We start from the raw sequence: 22,608 nt of genomic DNA on the forward strand, positions 1-22,608 counted from the left end.
TGATGGGAGGGGTGCTTCATAAGTGTCAGGCAAGGATGATGGTCTAAGTCCTCCACTTGGCCTTTGTTGAAAAGGATAAGAGGCTTGTTTTTTCCTCATGTTGTTTGTCCAGAAGAGGATGTTTACTGTAAAAAATAAAACAACAAAAAACATTTCTGCCTTACTAGGCTGTCCCTTTCCTTATTCTCTGGCAAGAGAGGGCAGGCTTTTCTTGAGGCTTTTGTTTCCGTCATCCATTGACATTTCTGGATTTCAGGCTTCTTTAGTACCCAGTCCAGGATTTACAAGAGTCAAAAAGGAAATCCAGGGAACTCACCTTGTGTCATTCCTTGAGTCTTGGAGTCTCTAGAGGATGTCTGCTTCCTTTTCTCCAACTTTAAGTCTTCTGATATTTGTTTTATATAGAATATCCAAGGTCTTTAGCTATACTTAATGGGGGGAGTAGGGCAAATGGATCTACTCCATCTTGTTGGGAAGGTAATTTTTTAAAGTTTTTGCTCATTGTATTTCCCATTCCTATCTCCACAACTCTAAAAGAAGGCATTCCTAATAGATAGATAGATTCCCTATAATCCCTTGACTCAAGAATTTTGGCCTGGCAGAAAGCTTGAGCAGCTAAAAATAAAGGCTGCTACCAGTATCGGAATCGTAGCCTTGAGCATACAAAAAGATCTCAGAGGGAATGGTAGGACATTGGACTCGGAAGGTAGTGTATCTAATATTGTTCTTCCAGCCTATGTCATGATTTCTGTGGCATAGGACTACCATGGAAGCAGTAGCATGTCCAACCTGGAAGGACAATGTCACTGGCATCCCAGTGGTCACTAGTTTGGAAGGATAATAATGATCATTGACTTGATTCCTAAAGATGCTTCCTTTATCTTTTGGAACAAAGACTTCAGATTTTGTGTGTGTGTGTAACAATGGGGGAAGATAAGTCCAAAAATGTTAAAGATAGCATTTTTAACTCCCTTTTCAATGTGAGGACTAAAAATTACACTGAAGTTGATTTAATGAAAACAAATAAATGCCATTATGTTTCCATTTTAGGATTGTAGATTTAAATTCATGCTATTAACCTCATTGGTTAATTTCCTATATTCTTTTTTTGTCATTTTAATAACTAATTTTCTTTCAAACTGCAAAAATTGTCGTATCAAAAATTTTGTTTTCAGTATCCAAGAGAGACTTCAGTAGTTTTCAGAGGATGGTACATAATTTACTCTTCTGAAAAATGAATAGACTGCATGATGAGTTCTGATATACCAACCTCCACCAAAAATTATATGAACTTGAAACAGGTAAAATACCAGAAAGACAGAGCCTCCATTTTTTTCTCACAGATACAATTCAGAACCAAACCAAGAAATCAACAACAGCAAAGAAATGTTTTCAACCAGTTCTTTTCACCTAATATATTCCTAGCTATAGTTTTTATGCAATTCATTTCTTTTCCAAGGTATCTCAGCATAGTTATAGTCTCTAGAAAACTTTACCTCCCATTAAGGCTGTGAGAATCCTAGTCTTTTGCCTGGATCATTGGGAGATTTCTCTGCTTTAAAAAGGAAAAATGATTAGCTTTAATCTGGTATATATTTTAAAAGAAAAGATATAAATTAAAGTACAGTTCTACCATGAAATAGCTTGTACCAAGTCATCCTCTATCCAAAGCATGGTACAAAAGAAAACTATTCTGTCATTCTAATTAAGATCTAGAATTATTACTATCCAAATGGTAAAGACTATGGTCTTGAAAAAGTAAGAATTAATATCTGATGGCTAAGGAATTATATTTATTCAAAACATGTATTTCAAGCCAGTTCAAACATACACAAGATATACAAATTATAATTCCCTAGATGTATGTATAACTAAAAACATATATTTGCATTTTAAAATTCCCAAGGAGTCTATAATTATAGCTCATTTGTTTTGATTGAACAATGTAATTAAAAATTTTTTTAGAAAAAAAATTTAACGACCTCTCAGAGCTGGCAATGCTTTCACTTAAAACGTAATTGCTATTAAGTCTCTGGCCCTAAGGGAAAATTTTTATTGAGCAGTATTCTGGCTTAACTTGTAAATGGAAGAAGTTGACTTACTTATAGACATAAATCTCTTTAAAAAGCCTAATCACTTGTCTTATGCCTAGTAACTAATAATTCAAGTACATTCTAGAAGCTCTTGTAATCACAAACACTCATATTATGAATGACATCTATATAACAAGTTTCTCTACAGAAGGAAGAAGAAAAAAACCTACCAAGAAATTCTTCAAAATAGAAACTAAATACAAAGATATTTATAATAGTTTCATCTGATGGAGAGTTCCCACACTACTTTTGTTTATTTATTTATTTATTTTTTTGCGGTACGCGGGCCTGTCACTGTTGTGGCCTCTCCCGTTGCAGAGCACAGGCTCCGGACGCACAGGCTCAGAGGCCATGGCTCACGGGCCCAGCCGCTCCGCGGCATGTGGGATCTTCCCAGACCGGGGCACGAACCCGCGTCCCCTGCATCGGCAGGTGGACTCTCAACCACTGCGCCACCAGGGAAGCCCCCCACACACTACTTTTTAAGGATATGCTCAGATAATCATGATGCTTCTGCTTATGCTGTGGCAAGAAACATTATATTGTGCATAGGGTTGAGAGCAGGAGGATGTTGGGATGTATCATATGCTACTGAAGAATTTATTCTATATACAGAGAGGATAAAAAAAATGTTCAGCAATAAAAATATATAGCATAATAGTCACTATTCAAAATTCCTGAAAGGAATATACTAAATAATGCAAATGACAAAAATAATACTTTAAAATGGATTTATTGAGGTATAATTAATATAGAAAAAAACTGTGCATATTAAATGTGTACAATTTGATGAGTTTGGACATATGCAAACACTCATGATACCATCACCACAATCAAGGTAACAGACATAATCAACACTTCCCAGTATTTACTTGTATCCCTTTGTGTGTGTGTGCTTTTTTTAAATTAATTTATTTATTTTCTATTTGTTTTTGTTTGTTTGTTTGTTTTTGCAGTACGCGGGCCTGTCACTGTTGTGGCCTCTCCCGTTGCGGAGCACAGGCTCCGGACGCGCAGGCTCAGCGGCCATGACTCACAGGCCCAGCCGCTCCGCGGCATGTGGGATCTTCCCGGACCCGGGCACAAACCCGTGTCCCCTGCATCGGCAGGCGGACTCTCAACCACTGCGCCATTTGGCTGCTTTGGGTCTTTGTTGCTGCACGTGGGCTTTCTCTAGTTGCAGTGAGCGGGGGCTACTCTTTGTTGCGGTGCATGGGCTTCTCTCTGTGGTGGCTTCTCTTTTTGCGGAGCACGGCTCTAGGCACGCGGGCTTCAGTAGTTGTGGCTCACAGGCTCTGGAGCCCAGGCTCAGTAGTTGTGGCACACTGGCTTAGTTGCTCCGTGGCATGTGGGATCTTCCCGGACCAGGGCTCGAACCCACATCCCCTGCATTGGCAGGAGGACTCTCAACCACTGTGCCACCAGAGAAGTCCCTCCCTTTGTGTTTTGTTTGTTTTTATGGTAAAAACACTTAACAAATGAGATCTACCTTCTACACAAATTTTGAAGTGCACCATATCTTATTGTTAACAATTGGCACCATGCTATTTGGCAGATCTCTAGAACTTATTCATCTAATGTAACTGAAACTTTGTACCCTTTGAATAACAATTCCCCGATTTTTCCACCTCCAAGACCCTGGCAACCACTACTGTATTCTTTGCTTCTATGAGTTTGACTATTTTAGATGCATCCAATAGCTGGAATCATACAGTATTTGTCATTCTGTGACTGGTTTATTTCACTTAGCATAATGTCCTTCAGATTCTTCCATGTTGCCACAAATGGCAGGATTTCCTTCTTTTTTTAAGGCTGAATAATATTCCATTGTAATGTATATACAACATTTTCTTTATCCAGTCTTCTTTTGATGGACCCTTGGGTTGTTCCTATATCTTGGCTAATGCAAATAGTGGTGCAATGAACGTGGAAGTGCAGATATCTCTTCAAGATCCTGAGTTTTCAATTTTTTTTGGATAGATACCCAGAAGTGGGATTTCTGGATCACACCATAGTTCTATTTTTTAATTTCTTGAGGAAGCTCCATACTTTTTTCCATAGCTGCAGCACAATTTTACATTCCCACTAACAGTGTACCATGGTTCCAATTTCTCCACAACCTCACCAAAACTTATCTTAAAATTTATTTGTGTTATAATTAGTTACCACCAGCATAACAAACATTTGCAGTTAAGAATAACAACAATCTGAATGAGTCATTAATTTAATAAAAAATGGGGATGAAAAGAAAGCAAAAGGATGCTAAACCTTTTACATTAGAATAGCAAGAGGATCAGTAGATACCCTCCTATTCTTCACATTGGTAAAGCAATTATCCAATGAATGACCTTGGGAGCTCTTGTTATACTGCCTGTCACTGAGCTAGCTGAGTTTGGGGGCACTCCTTTGCCCCAGCCAGAGAGGCTGAATCCTAACTCATTTTCTCTACAACCTGTGTTAAGTATGAAATTAAACTTTGTTTCATTAAGCCACTGAGATTTCAGGGTTTATTTCATACCAGGGCTCAGCCTAGCCTCTTGTAAAACTTATTGCTGGAAGTGCAGTGCAGCCATAATAAAAATCCAAGCTCATACCTCTTGAGACCTAGGTAGGAAGGATCCCTGCTCTGGGTCCAGACTATATAGGACATCACATATTACACACACACACACACACACACACACACACACACACACACACACACACACACTTTATTTTAAAATGAGGAGAAAGATTCTCCTCATTATAACCTTAGCACGGGTTCAATGAGACCCGCAACACGGAATGTCTGCATATTTTGCCACATGTTTTTAAAGCAAAAGGCATCTGTATCTGAATGGTAAAAAGGATTGCGAATATTGTTGCTGATGACACTGGAGACAGACACTGCTTCAGAGTCCAAGAAAGATTTGAACCATGGAAGCTCTTAGGTTAAGAGAAAAGCTCAACTTGTCAAATCTTTCATTTCAGCATGAAAGCAGTAGATTCATGCATAATATAACATTGTTTAGAAGTACTACTGAAGATCTGTTTCCTCACTTCTCTCTTCATATTCCCATTTCAGGGATAAGGAGACTTTTTGCAATGGTAACAAGTTTCTATTACTGTTAAATAGGGATAAATGTAGTTGTTTATGTCACCTAAGTGAAGCATGACATCAGTTCTTCACATTGGCCAGTAGATGGATATGAGCACTAGAATAGCAAATAATCTTATACTTATAAAAATATTTAAGAAGACAATTAAATTTTCCAAAAACTTAAAAAAATATTTAAAATACTAAAATTGATGACCATTCATTATAACTTTAACCCTAACCCTAACCCTGTAGTTATAGTTATAACTATAAAATTATAGCTATAATTTTAATGGACAGTTTTGATTATTTTAGAAGAAATGGAAATTTAGTTAATAACATCAATGAAAATGAGCAAAATTATCCTGACCGAATCCAAATCTGAGCAGATTAGATGAAATCCCTGAAACCACATATTCTTTTTTTTTTTCTTTTTTGCAGTACGCGGGCCTCTCACTGCTGTGGCCTCTCCTGTTGCGGAGCACAGGCTCCGGACGCGCAGGCTCAGCGGCCATGGCTCACAGGCCTAGCCGCTCCGCGGCACGTGGGATCTTCCTGGACCGGGGCATGAACCCGTGTCCCCTGCATTGGCAGGCAGACTCCCAACCACTGCGCCACCAGGGAAGCCCCACATATTCTTTACTAAATAAAAATCTACTGAGCCAACAATGAGACTATATGTGAGCTTCCATTTTTTTTACTTCTTCTAGCCCACAAATGTTAGTGGCAAGCTTGCCTTAGCTATGTGGTAGAGTTTACCAGTTAGTTGGCAAGCAGTGAGGAAACTTATGTCAGAGTAATGATGGCAATCCATGTGATTCAGAGCCAAAATATCTGAAAAAATGTGATCTATTACTCAGGAGGCAGATCATGAGTCCATTGAACTTGAAGCTCTAAGCAGAGGTTGGAAAACAGATAATTAATAGTATTTGTAGGTTGTAGTGTGGGTTCAAGAAGATATTATAAAAGTATTTAAAACACTGGCCAGTTTGGAAGCAGAAAGAGAGAATCAAGAAATGTGGGGCTTTTGAGAAATGGAAAAGGAGCTGCTTCTATATAAAAGGCTTTGAGAGACCAATGTTGTAAAACTTTCATGTGATTAAAAGCCTCAGGGCAAAGAGAAGATGAAGTATGTGATTCCAAGGAAATCCTCTTAATTGATTAAAAATTGCCTCAGCAAATGGAACAGGTTAAGACTGTACCCATTTCTCCAAAATTCATGTTTCAAGGTAACTGGCATTAAGATGAAAAAGAAAAGCGCCAGGGTGAGAAAACAAAGAAATAAAGATTTGAAAATTTCTCCAAACTATACTTTAAGCATGGGTATTGGTACTTGGAACTGACTGGAGGCATATAGCTGAAAGACCTTCAGAGTTTTGGAGAGAGGTGTATTCCCAAAGATACTGTAAACCTGTTATGAAAAAGCAATGAATGCAAGATATTTTAATGACTCTTAGACCTTAAACTTCTGTGGGCAGAAAGCAGTCTGAGAAGGCTGTGTAGCCCTCAAAGATGGCATATTTCCCAAGGCCCCCTTCAGACTGGTCCAAGGAGAATGAGGGATAAGGAAGAACATTTTTTTTTTTTTTTTTTTTTTTGCGGTACGCGGGCCTCTCACTGTTGTGGCCTCTCCTCTTGCGGAGCACAGGCTCTGTACGCACAGGCTCAGCGGCCATGGCTCACTGGCCTAGCCGCTCCGCGGCATGTGGAATCCTCTCGGACCAGGGGCACGAACCCGTGTCCCCTGCATCCGCAGGCGGACTCTCTACCACTGCGCCACCAGGGAAGCCCTGGAAAGGGTTACTTTAAATGTATAAGGATAGGATAGCATTCCAAAGCCTTGATGCTATTTAATATATAACCTACAGTTTGAAGATTTCAAACTATTTTAGAAATTTTGAACTGATGAATTGATGTCAGGCAGATCACTCAAAAATTTGTAATTCAGTTGGTAATTACAAAGAAAGAGGAAGGAGATTAAAGATATGGGCTTGACAGATGAAGAGGAAACCTGGGAAATTTTAAAAAACTAAGATTTTATTTGTAACATTTAGGTTATTTTCATGCTGATAAAGTGAACCATTATTTTCCTATGTATAAAATGCAACACTTTCACCACACAGTGGTGCTATTGTTCTGGTACATTTTACATGTGATTTTGTATATAACCCCCTTTACTAAGAGCATTCTATTTTTGAAAGCCTTTTGTCAGTCATACTTATGATCTGGTTGCATAGTCACATCCCTTATGTCAGTTATATCAACTTTAATTTTCTTACCGGAAAGACAATCGCAACTTGATACATTTGTGCATAGGAATAATTAGTTTCCATCTCTCTTCTTCTTAAACAGATGTGCTAAAAGAACAGCTATGTAAAAGAGGTGTTCGTATTTTGACTGGATTGAGAAAATACCTTCAACAATTGGACAAGGAAGGAAATGGACTTTTAGATAAGGCAGATTTCACAGGGAGATCAGCTCAGTGCTTTGTGACCACCTGGAGGGGTGGGATAGGGAGGACGGGAGGGAGGGAGACGCAAGAGGGAAGAGATATGGGAACATATGTATATGTATAACTGATTCACTTTGTTATAAAGCAGAAACTAACACACTATTGTAAAGCAATTATACTCCAATAAAGATGTAAAACAAAACAAAAAAAGTATTTCACTTAGAAGTGTCCAAAAATGTATGTACCACAGATAATTCTCTGCAGTGAATGACATAATATTCTTCAGTGGTCTTATTCACTTTTCTACTGAAATTTTAGTAGTTCATTTGTCTCCTTCTTTATGCCTCGTTATCAGTGTTAAGCCATCAGGCAAGTCCTGCTGATTTTTTAAATGTCAACATTTATCCCTCCCTCATATACTAATTAAGAGCCTAATAAGTGGGCATTGTTCTAAACTCTGAGAAGACATACTCTGTACTCTTAAGGTCTTCATAAGTAAAGGAAAGAAAAATATAAATGATTACAAAACAACATGATAAGTGTTAAATAGAGAATGCTTTCAGAACATGTGAGATAAATTGCAAGCCAGGTTAAGGAGAAGGAAGTTCATAGGATTTCTGGGAGAAGGAAGTTCATAGGATTCCTGGAGGTGGGTATGTGTTAGAGCTGAGTTTTGAAGGATGAGGAGGAATGAAGCAGACAAGAGGGTAGGAGGAGCGTGGATCCGACAATAGCTACTTCAGGAAAGGGAGAAGCTCATGTGAAGGCTTCCAGGGGAGAGGGAATGCAGCAGGTTCCAGGAATTGCCCCAGAGGTTTCACCCCTACCTTTCCCTCTGCTGTGAGTAATCTTCCACCAGACCTTTGCATGGCTGAATTTTCTCATCATTCAGGTTTTCTCTGCTAAGAACACTACACTGACACCTCCATCTAAAGGAGCATCCCATCTGATCCCTGATCCTCTCCATACCATTTATCTATTTTGTTTTCTTTATACCACTTTGTAGATATTCTCTGGCTCTGCCTGCAGTAGAATGGAAGTTCCATCAGGGCAGAGACCAAGGTGCTTCTTGTTTCCTGCTCTATTTCTAATACCTCGAATAGAACCTGGCGTTTGGCAGGTGCTGAATAAATAGACGATGCATGAGTTGAAATAGATAGATAGGTGGAAGGAAGGAAAGGAGAAGAATGGAGAGAAATAAGCCTAGCAGGGTCCATTACATTAAAGCTTTGCACGCTATGCTCAGAAGTTTGGATTTTCTCCTGAGTGTATATGAATTTGAAACATGTCTACCTCAAGGGTTTTAGATAAGGCATTCTCTTGCATTGTTCTCTTTTGCTTCAAATCGTCTTGTCACAAGATATAGTACATTTTGTGGGAGGAACACTGGAAATTGAATTTATGAGATCAAGGTTCAAGTTCTAGCCTTAACATTTGAAATGTGTGATCTTAAATAGGCCTTTTCACTTTTCTGACAGACAGACTCTGCTGGAGCAATCCAGAGATAATAATTATAGTCACAGTTGCTTTGAAACTCAAATGAGAAAATTACATGCTTTATCAATTGTAAACTTCTGTGCTAGTACGGTATTGCTTATCATTGCTGTGCCATACCTGTCTTGTGTTTTTTACAATGTTTAACCTTATGGCCCACCTAGTGACACACACTAGGGATTATCTAACTTCATCTCTTCCTTGCATTAATAATAATAATAATAGTAATAAAATAGCAATAGAAAATTAGAAAGATGTGGTGTCTTATACCCTGTTTTTTCTTTTCCTCTATAATATCACTGGAGACTGCCCATGCAATGAGAAGCAAAAACAAGAACATAAGAATCACCAACCTGGGTCTAATTCTGGCACTAGTTTGGGGGAAGGCAAAGTCATTCTTACTAATTTGAAATTTTAAAAAATTGGTATGCCCCCTAAATAGCCTAATTTATATAGAGATACTATCAATAAATATACCTTAGTTTTGTTTCAACTGAATTATCATTTTCCATCCTGCACCATATTTTAGAAAGAGTTATATAAATTTGTTGCAACTTTTGGTAAATTATTCAATGCTTGAAAAATGTTTCTTTTAAGCTTCTAGCATTATCTTTTAATTCTAGTATCCCTTGAGTTGGGTGAGCAAATTCATCTTCTATCCATATTACGTATGATTTTAAAGATTAAGCTCAATTTCACTCTTAAAAGCTCATTTTATAGACCTTAAAGGCTTTTCATGTACAGGGCATTACAACAGACCAAAAAAAATGTATGGGTTGTTGAGAACTGTGGGGGGTGGGGGGTGGGGCAGGGCGTCTTAAGTTTCCTTATTAAAATTTTAATTGAAAAAATTAGAAGGAAATGGAAGAGAATATTTTGGGGGTAACCATTATTTGTCAGTCACCTTGCTAGACGTTTTATTTATATTCTCATTTAAAGCTAACAACTTGACTGAAATATTGAAAATCTATTTACCTGAGTTTAAGAAAATCTCATACTGTATTTTTGTTGTTGTTGTTAGGAACTTTATGAATAGAATATGCTATTAAATAGTGCATTTGCCAAAGAAGTAAGTGGCAATGGTGAAATGAATAAATTGGCATAAGGGATCTACTCAAAACAGCACCTTTCAGTGTAAATCATGGAATAATTGTTAGAGTCATTCAAATCTCTTATACTTTCAAGTATGAAGACTAGCAGAAGTACAGTCAGTATCCTAATGCCTTTTGGAGGCATTCCAGTAAGTGAAGTGACTTCTTAGTTGTCACTGATATAATACATTAAAGATAATGAAATGGTCAAATTCAAGTGAATGGTAAGCATTTCTTATTGAAAAAAAATAAATTTAAAAAGATACATTTGGGGCTTCCCTGGTGGCGCAGTGGTTGAGAGTCCGCCTGCTGATGCAGGGGACACGGGTTCGTGCCCCGGTCCAGGAAGATCCCACATGCCGCGGAGCGGCTGGGCCCATGAGCCATGGCTGCTGAGCCTGCGCGTCTGGAGCCTGTGCTCCGCAACGGGAGAGGCCACAACAGTGAGAGGCCCGCGTACCACACACACAAAAAAAAGATACATTTGTGATTTATTGCCACTCTTAAATATTTCTTAACTTTATGGAACTGTCCACTACAGAGTTCCTCTAAATAAGCTTTTTTAGTGCCTTTGATTGGATTTATATGTAACTTTTTGGAATTTTCTTATTAAGTCCACTACCTTGTCTAGGGCTACAACAGATGTAACAAAATGCTATTATGATGATTATTGTTGTAGCCATATATAACTTAAAGGTGTAACAGTGGTCTCTGTGTGATTATTTCTAGGATTTTGAGTCTTTGTGGCTAATTCTAAATGGTTATGGCAATGTAAGGTTGATTACAGAGAATTCAAGCATACCGTTATAGGTGAAATGAATGAATACAGAAAATCATTTGTTCAAAAGGAAACGAAGTAATCTTTCAAACAGTTACTTTCAATAGATTTTTAGGTTCTTTCTTTTAAATCTTTAATGAATTACCTTTGAAAATGTTTTAAATTCCTTTCCCTGTAATGTATTTTGGGTTTAGTAAAACACAAACACACACATACACATACAAATCTACCCAGTATAAAGCGACATAACTTATGCCTATGTTTTAGGAAAATATTGTAAAAGGAAAATAAAATCTGAAATTAAATTTCAGTTCACAAATTACTAATTCCATAAATTGCTGGCTCCATATAGCTATATGTCTATATCTATTATAAAATATTTCCAAGCCTCAGTTTCTTATCTCACAGAACTGGTCTAAGGTATTACATGTAAAATTATGAGCACTATAGCTGTCCCAGTGTCAAGGCTCAATGCACATTATCTTAGGATGATGACTAAAACACGTTTGTCTACTTTTTAAATATGCATGCTAAATGTTAAAATGAAAATTAAAATGATCATGTTAAATTGTAAATTAAAAACAGGAGCTCTGACTTATGTAGGAGAGAAGATATTACTTAGGTTCTGGTAGCCATTTTTAGAGCATGCTTTTGAGCAATGTAGTTTCCTTTTTCTTTTGTATATGTACCTAATATAAAATGTATATTTATCTAATACTGAAACAAAGCTATTGTGAATAAGGTAGTATGAACAATTACATTGGGTACAAATCTCCAATAGAAAATGTCAAAATCTTTATCTTTACTGGCGAAAAGACAAAATAAAAACCTTATGTTAAACAAATTCACCACATAATATTTATAAATTTGCATATATTTTTACCTTACATGTCCTAGTGATAGGCGTAAGTATCAGGAGTAGAAACTGGAGGGTTGTCTCTTTCATAAGTCTTGGTCCTGGGAATAGAGGACAAAAGTAGACTTAGTTTGCTAGGGCTACCATCACAAATACCATAGACTGGGTGACTTACATGACAGAAATTTGTTGTCTCACAATTCTGGAGGCTAGAAGTCCAAGATCAAGGTGTCATTAGGTTTGGTTTCTCCTGAGGCTGCTTTCCTTGGCTTGTAATTAACTGGCTGTCTTCTCCCTGTGTTCTCATGGGCATCCCTCAGTCTGTGTTGTCTGTGTCCTAATCTCCTCTTCTTATGAGGATACCAGTCATATTGGATTAGGGCCCACCCTAATGATTTCATTTTACCTTAATCACCTCTTTAAAGGCTCTATCTTTTTCTGTAGTCACACACTGAGGTACTGGGGGTTAGGGCTTCAACATATGAATTTTGGGGAGGATGCAATTCAGCCCATAACAGGTACCACATACCTGTGACATTATTGTGAATAAACAAACTTGATTCTAGTTTTGACTCATCTGCAAATGTAGGATGGTGCTTTTGGTCAGTTGTATGTTTCTATGGACACACTCCTCTTCTCAATAAAATATATTTTATGATCCTCAGAATTGCATTGAATTAGAGGAGTGATAAAACAACTAGCATTTCAAAAGGTAGTGTTAAATTTCAGGAAATAGAGTAACAAAACCCATTTAAGAATTATTTAACTTTCTCATTGATTTTAGTAATGGAATATTTGCAGGTTTACTTTTTGACTCAAAATACTCCTGGTCATTTGTCTTGGCCATTTATCAATTTCATGTGATTTGTAGAGCTGAAAGTTACCGGAGAGGTCTTTTACCCAACTCCTCAGTGTGCAGAAGAGGAAAGCCAGGGTAACAGAGGTTAAGTTACTTTCTCAAGGTCAGGGTGCTAGAAAGTGGTAGTGCACCTTAAGTGCAGGTTACCTAATATCTTGCTCCAATATCTTTCTCCCTGTTTTCATGATGCTTCCTTCATATACCAGTTTAGTACTTTAAACTGTCTTGTTTAGAGGTAAAAAATAACCTACTGCAGAATAGAAAATTAGGTTCTAATGATTTCACAGAAAAAAATAACACTTCTCTCTTTATTTAGGCCTTTATGAAAATGGATTTTAACAAAATAGGCAGTGCGTCTGTTATAGACATAAGAAAATGTTATTGTGCAAAGAAGCATCCTTAAGTAATTTCAGGTAATCATTACAAGTGAAAATACATTAGATTTCTAAAATGTGAGTTAATCAAAGTAATATCTTTAAATTATATTAATTCATAGCATGGACTTGAGGCCATTAAGTGAGGAAATAAATAATTATTTTTTAAACCAGAAATGTGAGAGCTTCTTTTTTTTTTTAACATGTTTATTAGAGTATAATTGCTTTACAATGGCGTGTCAGTTTCTGCTTTATAACAAAGTGAATCAGTTATACATAAACATATGTCCCCATATCTCTTCCCTCTCGCGTCTCCCTCCCACCCTCCCTATCCCACCCCTCTAGGTGGTCACAAAGCACCGAGCTGATCTCCCTGTGCTATGTGGCTGCTTCCCATTAGCTAGCTACTTTACATTTGGTAGTGTATATATGTCCATGCCACTCTCTCACTTTGTCCCAGCTTACCCTTCCCCCTCCCCATATCCTCAAGTCCATTCTCTAGTAGGTCTGCATCTTTATTCTCCTCTTGCCCCTAGGTTCTTCTGACCATTTTCTTTTCTTTTTTTCTTTTAGAGTCCATATATCTGTGTTAGCATATGGTATTTGTTTTTCTCTTTCTGACTTACTTCACTCTGTATGACAGACTCTAGGTCCATCCACCTCACTACAAATAACTCAGTTTCGTTCCATTTTATGGCTGAGTACTATTCCATTGTATATATGTGTCACATCTTCTTTATCCATTCATCTGTTGGTGGACACGTAGGTTGTTTCCATGTCCTGGCTATTGTAAATAGAGCTGCAATGACCATTTTGGTACATGACTCTTTTTCAGTTATGGTTTTCTCAGGGTATATGCCCAGTAGTGGGATTGCTGGGACGTATGGTAGTTCTATTTTTAGTTTTTTAAGGAACCTCCATACTGTTCTCCATAGTGGCTGTATCAATTTACATTCCCACCAACAGTGCAAGAGGGTTCCCTTTTCTCCATAACCTCTCCAGCATTTATTGTTTCTAGATTTTTGGATGATGGCCATTCTGACGGGTGTGAGATGATATCTCATTTTAGTTTTGATTTGCATTTCTCTAATGATTAATGATGTTGAGCATTCTTTCATGTGTGTGTTGGCAATCTGTATATCTTCTTTGGAGAAATGTCTATTTAGGTCTTCTGCCCATTTTTGGTTTGGGTTGTTTTTTTGATATTGAGCTATATGAGCTGCTTGCAAATTTTGGAGATTAATCCTTTGTCGGTTGCTTCATTTGCAAATATTTTCTCCCATTCTGAGGATTGTCTTTTGGTCTTGTTCATGGTTTCCTTTGCTGTGCAAAAGCTTTTAAGTTTCATTAGGTCCCATTTGTTTATTTTTGTTTTTATTTCCATTTCTCCAGGAGGTGGGTCAAAAAGAATCTCGCTGTGATTTACATCATAGAGTGTTCTGCCTATGTTTTTGGTTTTTTTCTGTTTTTTTTTTTTTGTACGTGGGCCTCTCACTGTTGTGGCCTCTCCCGTTGTGGAGCACAGGCTCCGGACGCGCAGGCTCAGTGGCCACGGTTCACGGGCCCACCGCTCTGCGGCATGTGGGATCTTCCCAGACCGGGGCACGAACCTGTGTCCCCTGCATCGGCAGGCGGACTCTCAACCAGTGCGCCACCAGGGAAGCCCCTGCCTATGTTTTCCTCTAAGAGTTTGATAGTGTCTGGCCTTATATTTAGGTCTTTAACCCATTTTCAGTTTATTTTTGTGTATGGTGTTAGGGAGTGTTCTAATTTCATTATTTTCCATGTAGCTGTCCGAGCAGTTTTCACAGCATCACTTATTGAAGAGGCTGTCTTTTCTCCACTGTATATTCTTGCCTCCTTTATCAAAGATAAGGTGACCATATGTGCATGGGTTTATCTCTGGGCTTTCCATCCTGTTCCATTGATCTATATTTCTGTTTTAGTGCCAGTACCATACTGTCTTGATTACTGTAGCTTTGTAGTATAGTCGGAAGTAAGGGAGCCTGATTCCTCCACCTGCGTTTTTCTTTCTCAAGATTGCTTTGTCTATTCGGGGTCTTTTGTGTTAACATACAAAGTGTGAAATTTTCTCTTCTAGTTCTGTGAAAAATGCCAGTGGTAGTTTGATAGGGATTGCATTGAATCTGTAGATTGCTTTGGGTAGTAGAGTCATTTTCACAATGTTGATTCTTCCAATCCAAGAATATGGTATATCTCTCCATCTATTTGTATCATCTTTAATTTCTTTCATCTGTGTTGTATAATTTTCTGTATACGGGTCTTTTGTCTCCTTAGGTAGGTTTATTCCTAGATATTTTATTCTTTTTGTTGCAATGGTAAATGGGAGTGTTTTATTACTTTCACTTTTATATTTTCCTCCATTGGTGTATAGAAATGCAAGAGATTTCTGTGCTTTTTTTTTTTTCTTTTGCAGTACGCGGGCCTGTCACTGTTGTGGCCTCTCTCGTTGCGGAGCACAGGCTCTGGATGCGCAGGCTCAGCGGCCATGGCTCACAGGCCCAGCCGTTCCATGGCATGTGGGATCTTCCTGGACTGGGGCAAGAACCCGTGTCCCCTGCATCAGCAGGTGGACTCTCAACCACTGCGCCACCAGGGAAGCCCTGTGCATTACTTTTGTATCCTGCTATTGTACCAACTTCGTTGATTAGCTCTAGTAGTTTTCTAGTAGCATCTTTAGGATTCTCTATGTATAGTATCATGTCATCTGCAAACAGTGACAGCTTTATTTCTTCTTTTCCAATTTGGATTCCTTTTATATCTTTTTCTTCTCTGATTGCTGTGACTAAAACTTCCAAAACTATGTTGAATAATAGTGGTGAGAGTGGGCATTCCTGATCTTAGTGGAAATGCTTTCAGTTTTTCACCATTGAGGATGATGTTGGCTGTGGGTTTGTCATATATGGCCTTTATTATATTGAGGAAAGTTCCCTCTATGCCTGCTTTCTGGAGGGTTTTTATCATAAATGGGTGTTGAATTTTGTCAAAAGCTTTCTCTGCATCTATTGAGATGATAATATAGTTTTTCTCCTTCAACTTGTTAATATGGTGTATCACGTTGATTGATTTGCAAATATTGAAGAATCCTTGCATTCCTGGGATAAACCCCACTTGATCATAATGTATGATCCTTTTAATGTGCTGTTGGATTCTGTTTACTAGTATTTTGTTGAGGATTTTTGCATCTATGTTCATAAGTGATATTGGCCTGTAGTTTTCTTTCTTTGTGACATCTTTTTCTGGTTTTGGTATCAGAGTGATGGTGGCCTCGTAGAATGAGTTTGGGCGTGTTCCTCCCTCTGCTATATTTTGGAAGAGTTTGAGAAGGATAGGTGTTAGCTCTTCTCTAAATGTTTGATAGATTGCTCCTGTGAAGCCATCTGGTCCTGGGCTTTTGTTTGTTGGAAGATTTTTAATCACAGTTTCAATTTCAGTGCTTGTGATTGGTCTGTTCATATTTTCTATTTCTTCTTGGTTCATTCTCCGAAGGTTGTGAATTTCTGAGAATTTGTCCATTTCTTCCAGGTTGTCCATTTTATTGGCATATAGTTCCTTTTAGTAATCTCTCATGATCCCTTGTATTTCTGCAGTGTCAGTTGTTACTTCTCCTTTTTCATTTCTAATTCTATTGATTTGAGTCTTCTTCCTTTTTTTCTTGATAAGTCTGGCTAATGATTTATGATTTTATCTTCTCAGAGAATCAGCTTTTAGTTTTATTGATCTTTGCTACCATTTCCTTCATTTCTTTTTCATTTATTTCTGATCTGATCTTTATGATTTCTTTCCTTCTGCTAACTTTGGACTTTTTTTGTTCTTCTTTCTCTAATTGCTTTGGGTGTAAGATTAGGTTATTTATTTGAGATGTTTCTTGTTTCTCAAGGTAGGCTTGTATAGCTATGAACTTCCCTCTTAGAACTGCTCTTGCTGCATCCCATAGGTTTTCGGTTATTGTGTTTTCATTGTCATTTGTTTCTAGGTATTTTTTGATTTACTCTTGTGATTTCTTCAGTGATCTCTTGGTTCTTAAGTAGTGTGTTGTTTAGCCTCCATGTGTTTGTATTTCCTACAGATTTTTTGCTGTAATTGATATCTAGTCACATGGCATTGTGGTCAGAAAAGATACTTGATACGATTTCAATTTTCTTCAACTTACCAAGGCTTGGTTTGTGACCCAAGATATGATCTATCCTGGAGAATGTTCCATGAGCACTTGAGAAGAATGTGTATTCTGTTGTTTTGGGATGGAATGTCCTATAAATATCAATTAAGTCCATCTTGTTTAATGTGTCATTTAAAGCTTGTGTTTCCTTATTTATTTTCATCTTGGATGATCTGTCCATTGGTGAAAGTTGGGTGTTAAAGTCCCCTACCATGATTGTGTTACTGTTGATTTCCCCTTTTATGGCTCTTAGTATTTTTCTTATATATTGAAGTGCTCCTATGTTGGGTGCATAAGTATTTACAATTGCTATTTCTTCTTCTTGGATTGATCCCTTGATCATTATGTAGTGTCCTTCTTTGTCTCTTGTAATAGTCTTTGTTTTAAAGTCTATTTTGTCTGATATGAGAATTGCTACTCCAGCTTTCTTTTGATTTCCATTTGCATGAAATATCTTTTTCCATCCCCTCATTTTCAGTCTGTATGTATCCCTAGGTCTGAAGTGGTTCTCTTGTAGACAGCATATATACGAGTCTTGTTTTTGTACCCATTCAGCCAGTCTATGCCTTTTGGTTGGAGCATTTAATCCATTTACATTTAAGGTAATTATTGATATGTATGTTCCTATGACCATTTTCTTAATTGTTTTGGGTTTGCTATTGTAGGTCTTTTCCTTCTCTTTTGTTTCCTGCCTAGAGAACTTCCTTTAGCATTTGTTGTAAAGCTGGTTTGGTGGTGCTGAATTCTCTTAGCTTTTGCTTTTCTGTAAAACATTTAATTTCTCCATCAAATCTGAATGAGATCCTTGCTGGGTAGAGTAATCTTGGTTGTAGGTTTTTCTCTTTCATCATTTTAAATATGTCCTGCCACTCCCTTCTGGCTTGCAGAGTGTCTGCTGAAAGATCAGCTGTTATCCTTATGGGGATTCCCTTATGTGTTATTTGCTGTTTTTCCCTTTCAGCTGTTAACCTTATGGGGATTCCTTTATGTGTTACTTGCTGTTTTTCCCTTGCTGCTTTTAATATTTGTTGTATTTAATTTTTGATAGTTTCATTAATATGTCTTGGCGTGTTTCTCCTTGCATTTATCCTGTATGGGATTCTCTGTTCTTCCTGGACTTGATTAACTATTTCCCTTCCCATATTAGAGAAGTTTTCAACTATAATCTCTTCAAATATTTTCTCAGTCCATTTCTTTTTCTCTTCTTCTTCTGGGACCCCTATAATTCGAATGTTGGTGCGTTTAATGTTGTCCCAGAGGTCTCTGAGACTGTCCTCAATTCTTTTCATTCTTTTTTCTTTATTCTGCTCTGCAGTAGTTATTTCCACTATTTTATCTTCCAGGTCACTTACCCGTTCTTCTGCCTCTGTTATTCTGCTATTGATCCCTTCTAGAGAATTTTTAATTTCATTTATTGTGTTTTTCATCTCTGTTTGTTTGCTCTTTAGTTCTTCTAGGTCCTTGTTAAACGTTTCTTTTATTTTCTCCATTCTATTCCAAGATTGTGGATCATCTTTACTATCATTATTCTGAATTCTTTTTCAGGTAGACTGCCTATTTCCTCTTCATTTTTTAGGTCTGGTGGGTCTTTGACTTGCTCCTTCATCTGCTGTGTGTATCTCTGTCTTCTCATTTTGCTTAACTTACTGTGTTTGGGGTCTCCTGTTCGCAGGCTGCAGGTTCGTAGTTTCTGTTGTTTTTGGTGTCTGTTCCCAGTGGCTAAGGTTGGTTCAGTGGGTTGTGTAGGCTTCCTGGTGGAGGGGACTGGTGCCTGTGTTCTGGTGGAGGAGGCTGGATTTTGTCCATCTGGTGGGCAGGTCCACGTCTGCTGGTGTGTTTTGGGGTGTCTGTGGCCTTATTATGATTTCAGGCAGCCTCTGTGCTAATGGATGGGGTTGTGTTCCTGTCTTGCTAGTTGTTTGGCATAGGGTATCCTGCACTGTAGCTTGCTGGTCGTTGAGTGGAGGTGGGTCTTGGCGTTGAGATTGAGATCTCTGGGAGATTTTCGCCGTTTGATATTACGTGAGCTGGGAGGTCTCTTGTGGACCAGTGTCCTGAACTTGGCTCTCCCACCTCAGTGGCACAGCCCTGGCACCTAGCTGGAGCACTAAGAGCCTGTCCTCCACATGGCTCAGAATAAAAGGGAGAAAAGAAAGAAAGAAGAAGATAAAATAAAATAAAACAAATTTATTAAAATAAAAAATAAATATCAAGCAAAACAATTTTTTTAAGTAAAAAAAAAAAAAAAACGGACAGAGAGAACCCTAGGACAAATGGTAAAAGCAAAGCTATACAGACAAAATCACACACAGAAGCATATACATACACACTCACAAAAAGAGAAAAAGGGGGAAACATATATATATCATTGCTCCCAAAGTCTACCTCCTCAATTTGCAATGATTCGTTGTCTCTTCAGGTATTCCACAGATGCAGGGCACATCAAGTTGATTGTGGAGGTTTAATCCGCTGCTCCTGAGGCGGCTGGGAGAGATTTCCCTTTCTCTTCTTTGTTCCCACAGCTCCCGGGGCTCAGCTTTAGATTTGGCCCCGCCTCTGCGTGTAGGTCGCCTGAGGGCATCTGTTCTTCGCTCAGACAGGACTGGGTTAAAGGAGCAGCTGCTTCGGGGGCTCTGGCTCCCTCAGGCTGGAGGGAGGAAGGTGTACGGATGCGGTGCGAGCCTGCTGAGGCAGAGGCCGGCGTGACGTTGCACTAGCCTGAGGCGCGCCGTGCGTTCTCCCGGGGAAGTTTTCCCTGGATCACGGGGCCCTGGCAGTGGCGAGCTGCACAGGCTCTCGGGAGGGGAGGTGTGGAGAGTGACCTATTCTCACACACAGGCTTCTTGGTGGCTGCAGTAGCAGCCTTAGCGTCTCATGCCCGTCTCTGGGGTCCGCGCTTTTAGCCGCGGCGGCTCGCGCCCGTCTCTGGAGCTCCTTTAAGCGGCGCTCTTAATCCCCTCTCCTCGCGCACCAGGAAACAAAAGAGGCAAGAAAAAGTCTCTTGCCGCTTCGGTAGCTCCAGACTTTTTCCCGGACTCCCTCCCGGCTAGCTGTGGCGCACTAGCCCCCCTTCAGGGTGTGTTCATGCAGCCAACCCCAGTACTCTCCCTGCGATACGACCGAAGCACGAGCCTCAGCTCCCGGCCCCCACCCGCTCCGGCGGGTGAGCAGACAAGCCTCTCGGTCTGGTGAGTGCCGGTCGGCCCTGATCCTCTGTGCGGGAATCTCTCCGCTTTGCCCTCCGCACCCCTGTTGCTGTGCTCTCCTCCTCGGCTCCTAAGCTTTCCCCCTCTGCCACCCGCAGTCTCCGCCAGCGAAGGGCCTTCCTACTGTGTGGAAATCTTTCCTCCTTCACAGCTCCCTCCCACTGGTGCAGGTCCCGTTCCTATTCTTTGTCTCTGTTTTTTCTTTTGCCCTACCCAGGTACGAGGGGAGTTTCTTGCCTTTTGGGAGGTCAGAGGTCTTCTGCCAGCGTTCAATAGGTGTTCTGAGGAGTTGTTCCACATGTAGATGTATTTCTGATGTTTTTGTTGGCAGGAAGGTGAGCTCCGCGTCTTACTCTTCCGCCATCTTGAAGGCAAACAGTAAACTTTAGTATGTTCTTTTACTATAAACGGCTGAGGCCCTTCCTGAGATACTGCAAAGTTTAATGGGAAAACTGTGGGAGTTCCAATCAGAGAGATCCATGTAATTCACTGCTTAACCATTTACTGTCTGTGTGATACTGGATGAGTTATTTAGCCCTATGAGTTCTTTCCTGTAAGTGGTCGGCCATGGAGCTCTTTCTTCTTAAACACGTTAGCAGCAACTGGAGAGCTGCTTAATTTAAAAGTTCTGAGGTCTATTATCTGTACTTATTTTTTTCTTTTATGTTTATAATTGAGATTAACTTTTATTTCTTGTTGAGGAGATAGTGATGAAATTGAGTTAGAACAGAATAGATTTAGAGGATACATAATTACATGTGCAAGTTCTCTGAATTAGTTTTACTGTAACTGCTTATGCTTCAAGATTTAAGGCAGAATAAGGAAATGGCTTTCTCTAGGGATGGAGCTATCACATAATGAACATAAATATGTCTATTAAAATTTGAAGGTACAGAAAATATCCTAATATTTCCTCCCTAAGGAAAAAGTATTTAAGCTGAGATCACTCTTTCCTTTAGCTGGCCATAATATAATCGAAGGTATTATTTAAATAGCTTATTGTTCTTTTTCTAAATTAAAAAAATCAAATGAATTTTTAAAAAAGGATGAATCAGATATTTTATGTTCTCACTTTAAATAACAAACTAAAGAATTCAATTTTTTTTGTTACATATGTGATTCTCAATAGCATCTTCCTATGGGTAAAATTTAATCATATTTAGTATAACCGACCAGTGGAAATAGCCTACTTAATGTCAGAGATTAAAAATAGAATGAGTTAATCAAGTAAAATTTCTTCCAGCAAAGATTTTCATAGGCCTCTGAATCCTGTGTTTGCAGTAATATTTTCTAGCTGCAGTTATGAGTAACTGCTTCATAAAGTAACAAATGCCTTTAACACATTGCATTACTGTGTTATCAGCCTATAAATCATGAAACTATTTACTTGTTTTCTTCTTTCCTCATTTCTAATGGGAATGAAACCGAGTTCTCTAAAACATTAACAAATACAAGAATATCTACAGTAGTAACTGTTATTTTGCCTATACATAAGGACACATCCTGTCAGACGCTTTTAAAAGATGCTTCAAATGTGTGTTGAAGTCCTCACCATTAAATTCTAGTTCATGCAAGAAAATGTTTAAATAAATTGCAGGGTAGTTTGCCATAAGACTTCAAATTGTTGGAAAGATTTCATCAGGTGACTTAAGTATTTCTTTATTATCATCAGCCATTTCACTGAACTTTTAAGGACATTGTTTCATAGTCAGTACTATTTTACAGGACATTCCACAGAGGAAGAAATCAAAACATCTTTTCTAGAAACACTGAAAGATGCCTGCAGTAAGTCTGATGAAGTGTCATATGGTGAATTTGAAGATCACTATGAAGGTCTAAGTATAGGGATAGTAGATGATGAAGATTTTGTTAATATCTTACATACTCCATGGGGGATCTAGTTTTTTAAAATGAGTATATCATCAGTACTAAGCATTTTAAAGGAGAGATGAATTGAATTTAAAGTATCAAACACTGGAATGTATTTTTCTAGGGCTCTCATTATTCTGTTTGTTTGTTGTTTTCTCAAAAAAGTTGAACCTGGAAAGAGAGGTATTCAGAAAGATAGATGTAAGGGTATGTGTATACTCACACACATATACGAGTGCTCGCCTGCTTATAAGTTTATAAAGATCTGTCTTTCTGATTT

General features: G+C 38.5%; 1 protein-coding gene across 1 annotated transcript in view; it reads left to right on the forward strand.

Annotated features, from left to right (window-relative positions):
• CAPS2 (calcyphosine 2) overlaps positions 1-22,360 on the forward strand; it is a 31,655-nt gene extending 9,295 nt beyond the window's left edge. Inside the window, 6 exon segments of the mRNA XM_060167031.1 lie at positions 7,522-7,642; positions 7,825-7,858; positions 10,936-10,975; positions 10,978-11,052; positions 13,014-13,112; positions 22,185-22,360. Coding sequence (XP_060023014.1) covers positions 7,522-7,642; positions 7,825-7,858; positions 10,936-10,975; positions 10,978-11,052; positions 13,014-13,112; positions 22,185-22,360 — 545 coding nt within the window.
• The last annotated feature ends 248 nt before the right edge of the window (positions 22,361-22,608 follow it).

Source organism: Lagenorhynchus albirostris, chromosome 11 (genome assembly GCF_949774975.1).
Source record: "Lagenorhynchus albirostris chromosome 11, mLagAlb1.1, whole genome shotgun sequence".
Taxonomy (NCBI): Eukaryota; Metazoa; Chordata; class Mammalia; order Artiodactyla; family Delphinidae; genus Lagenorhynchus; species Lagenorhynchus albirostris.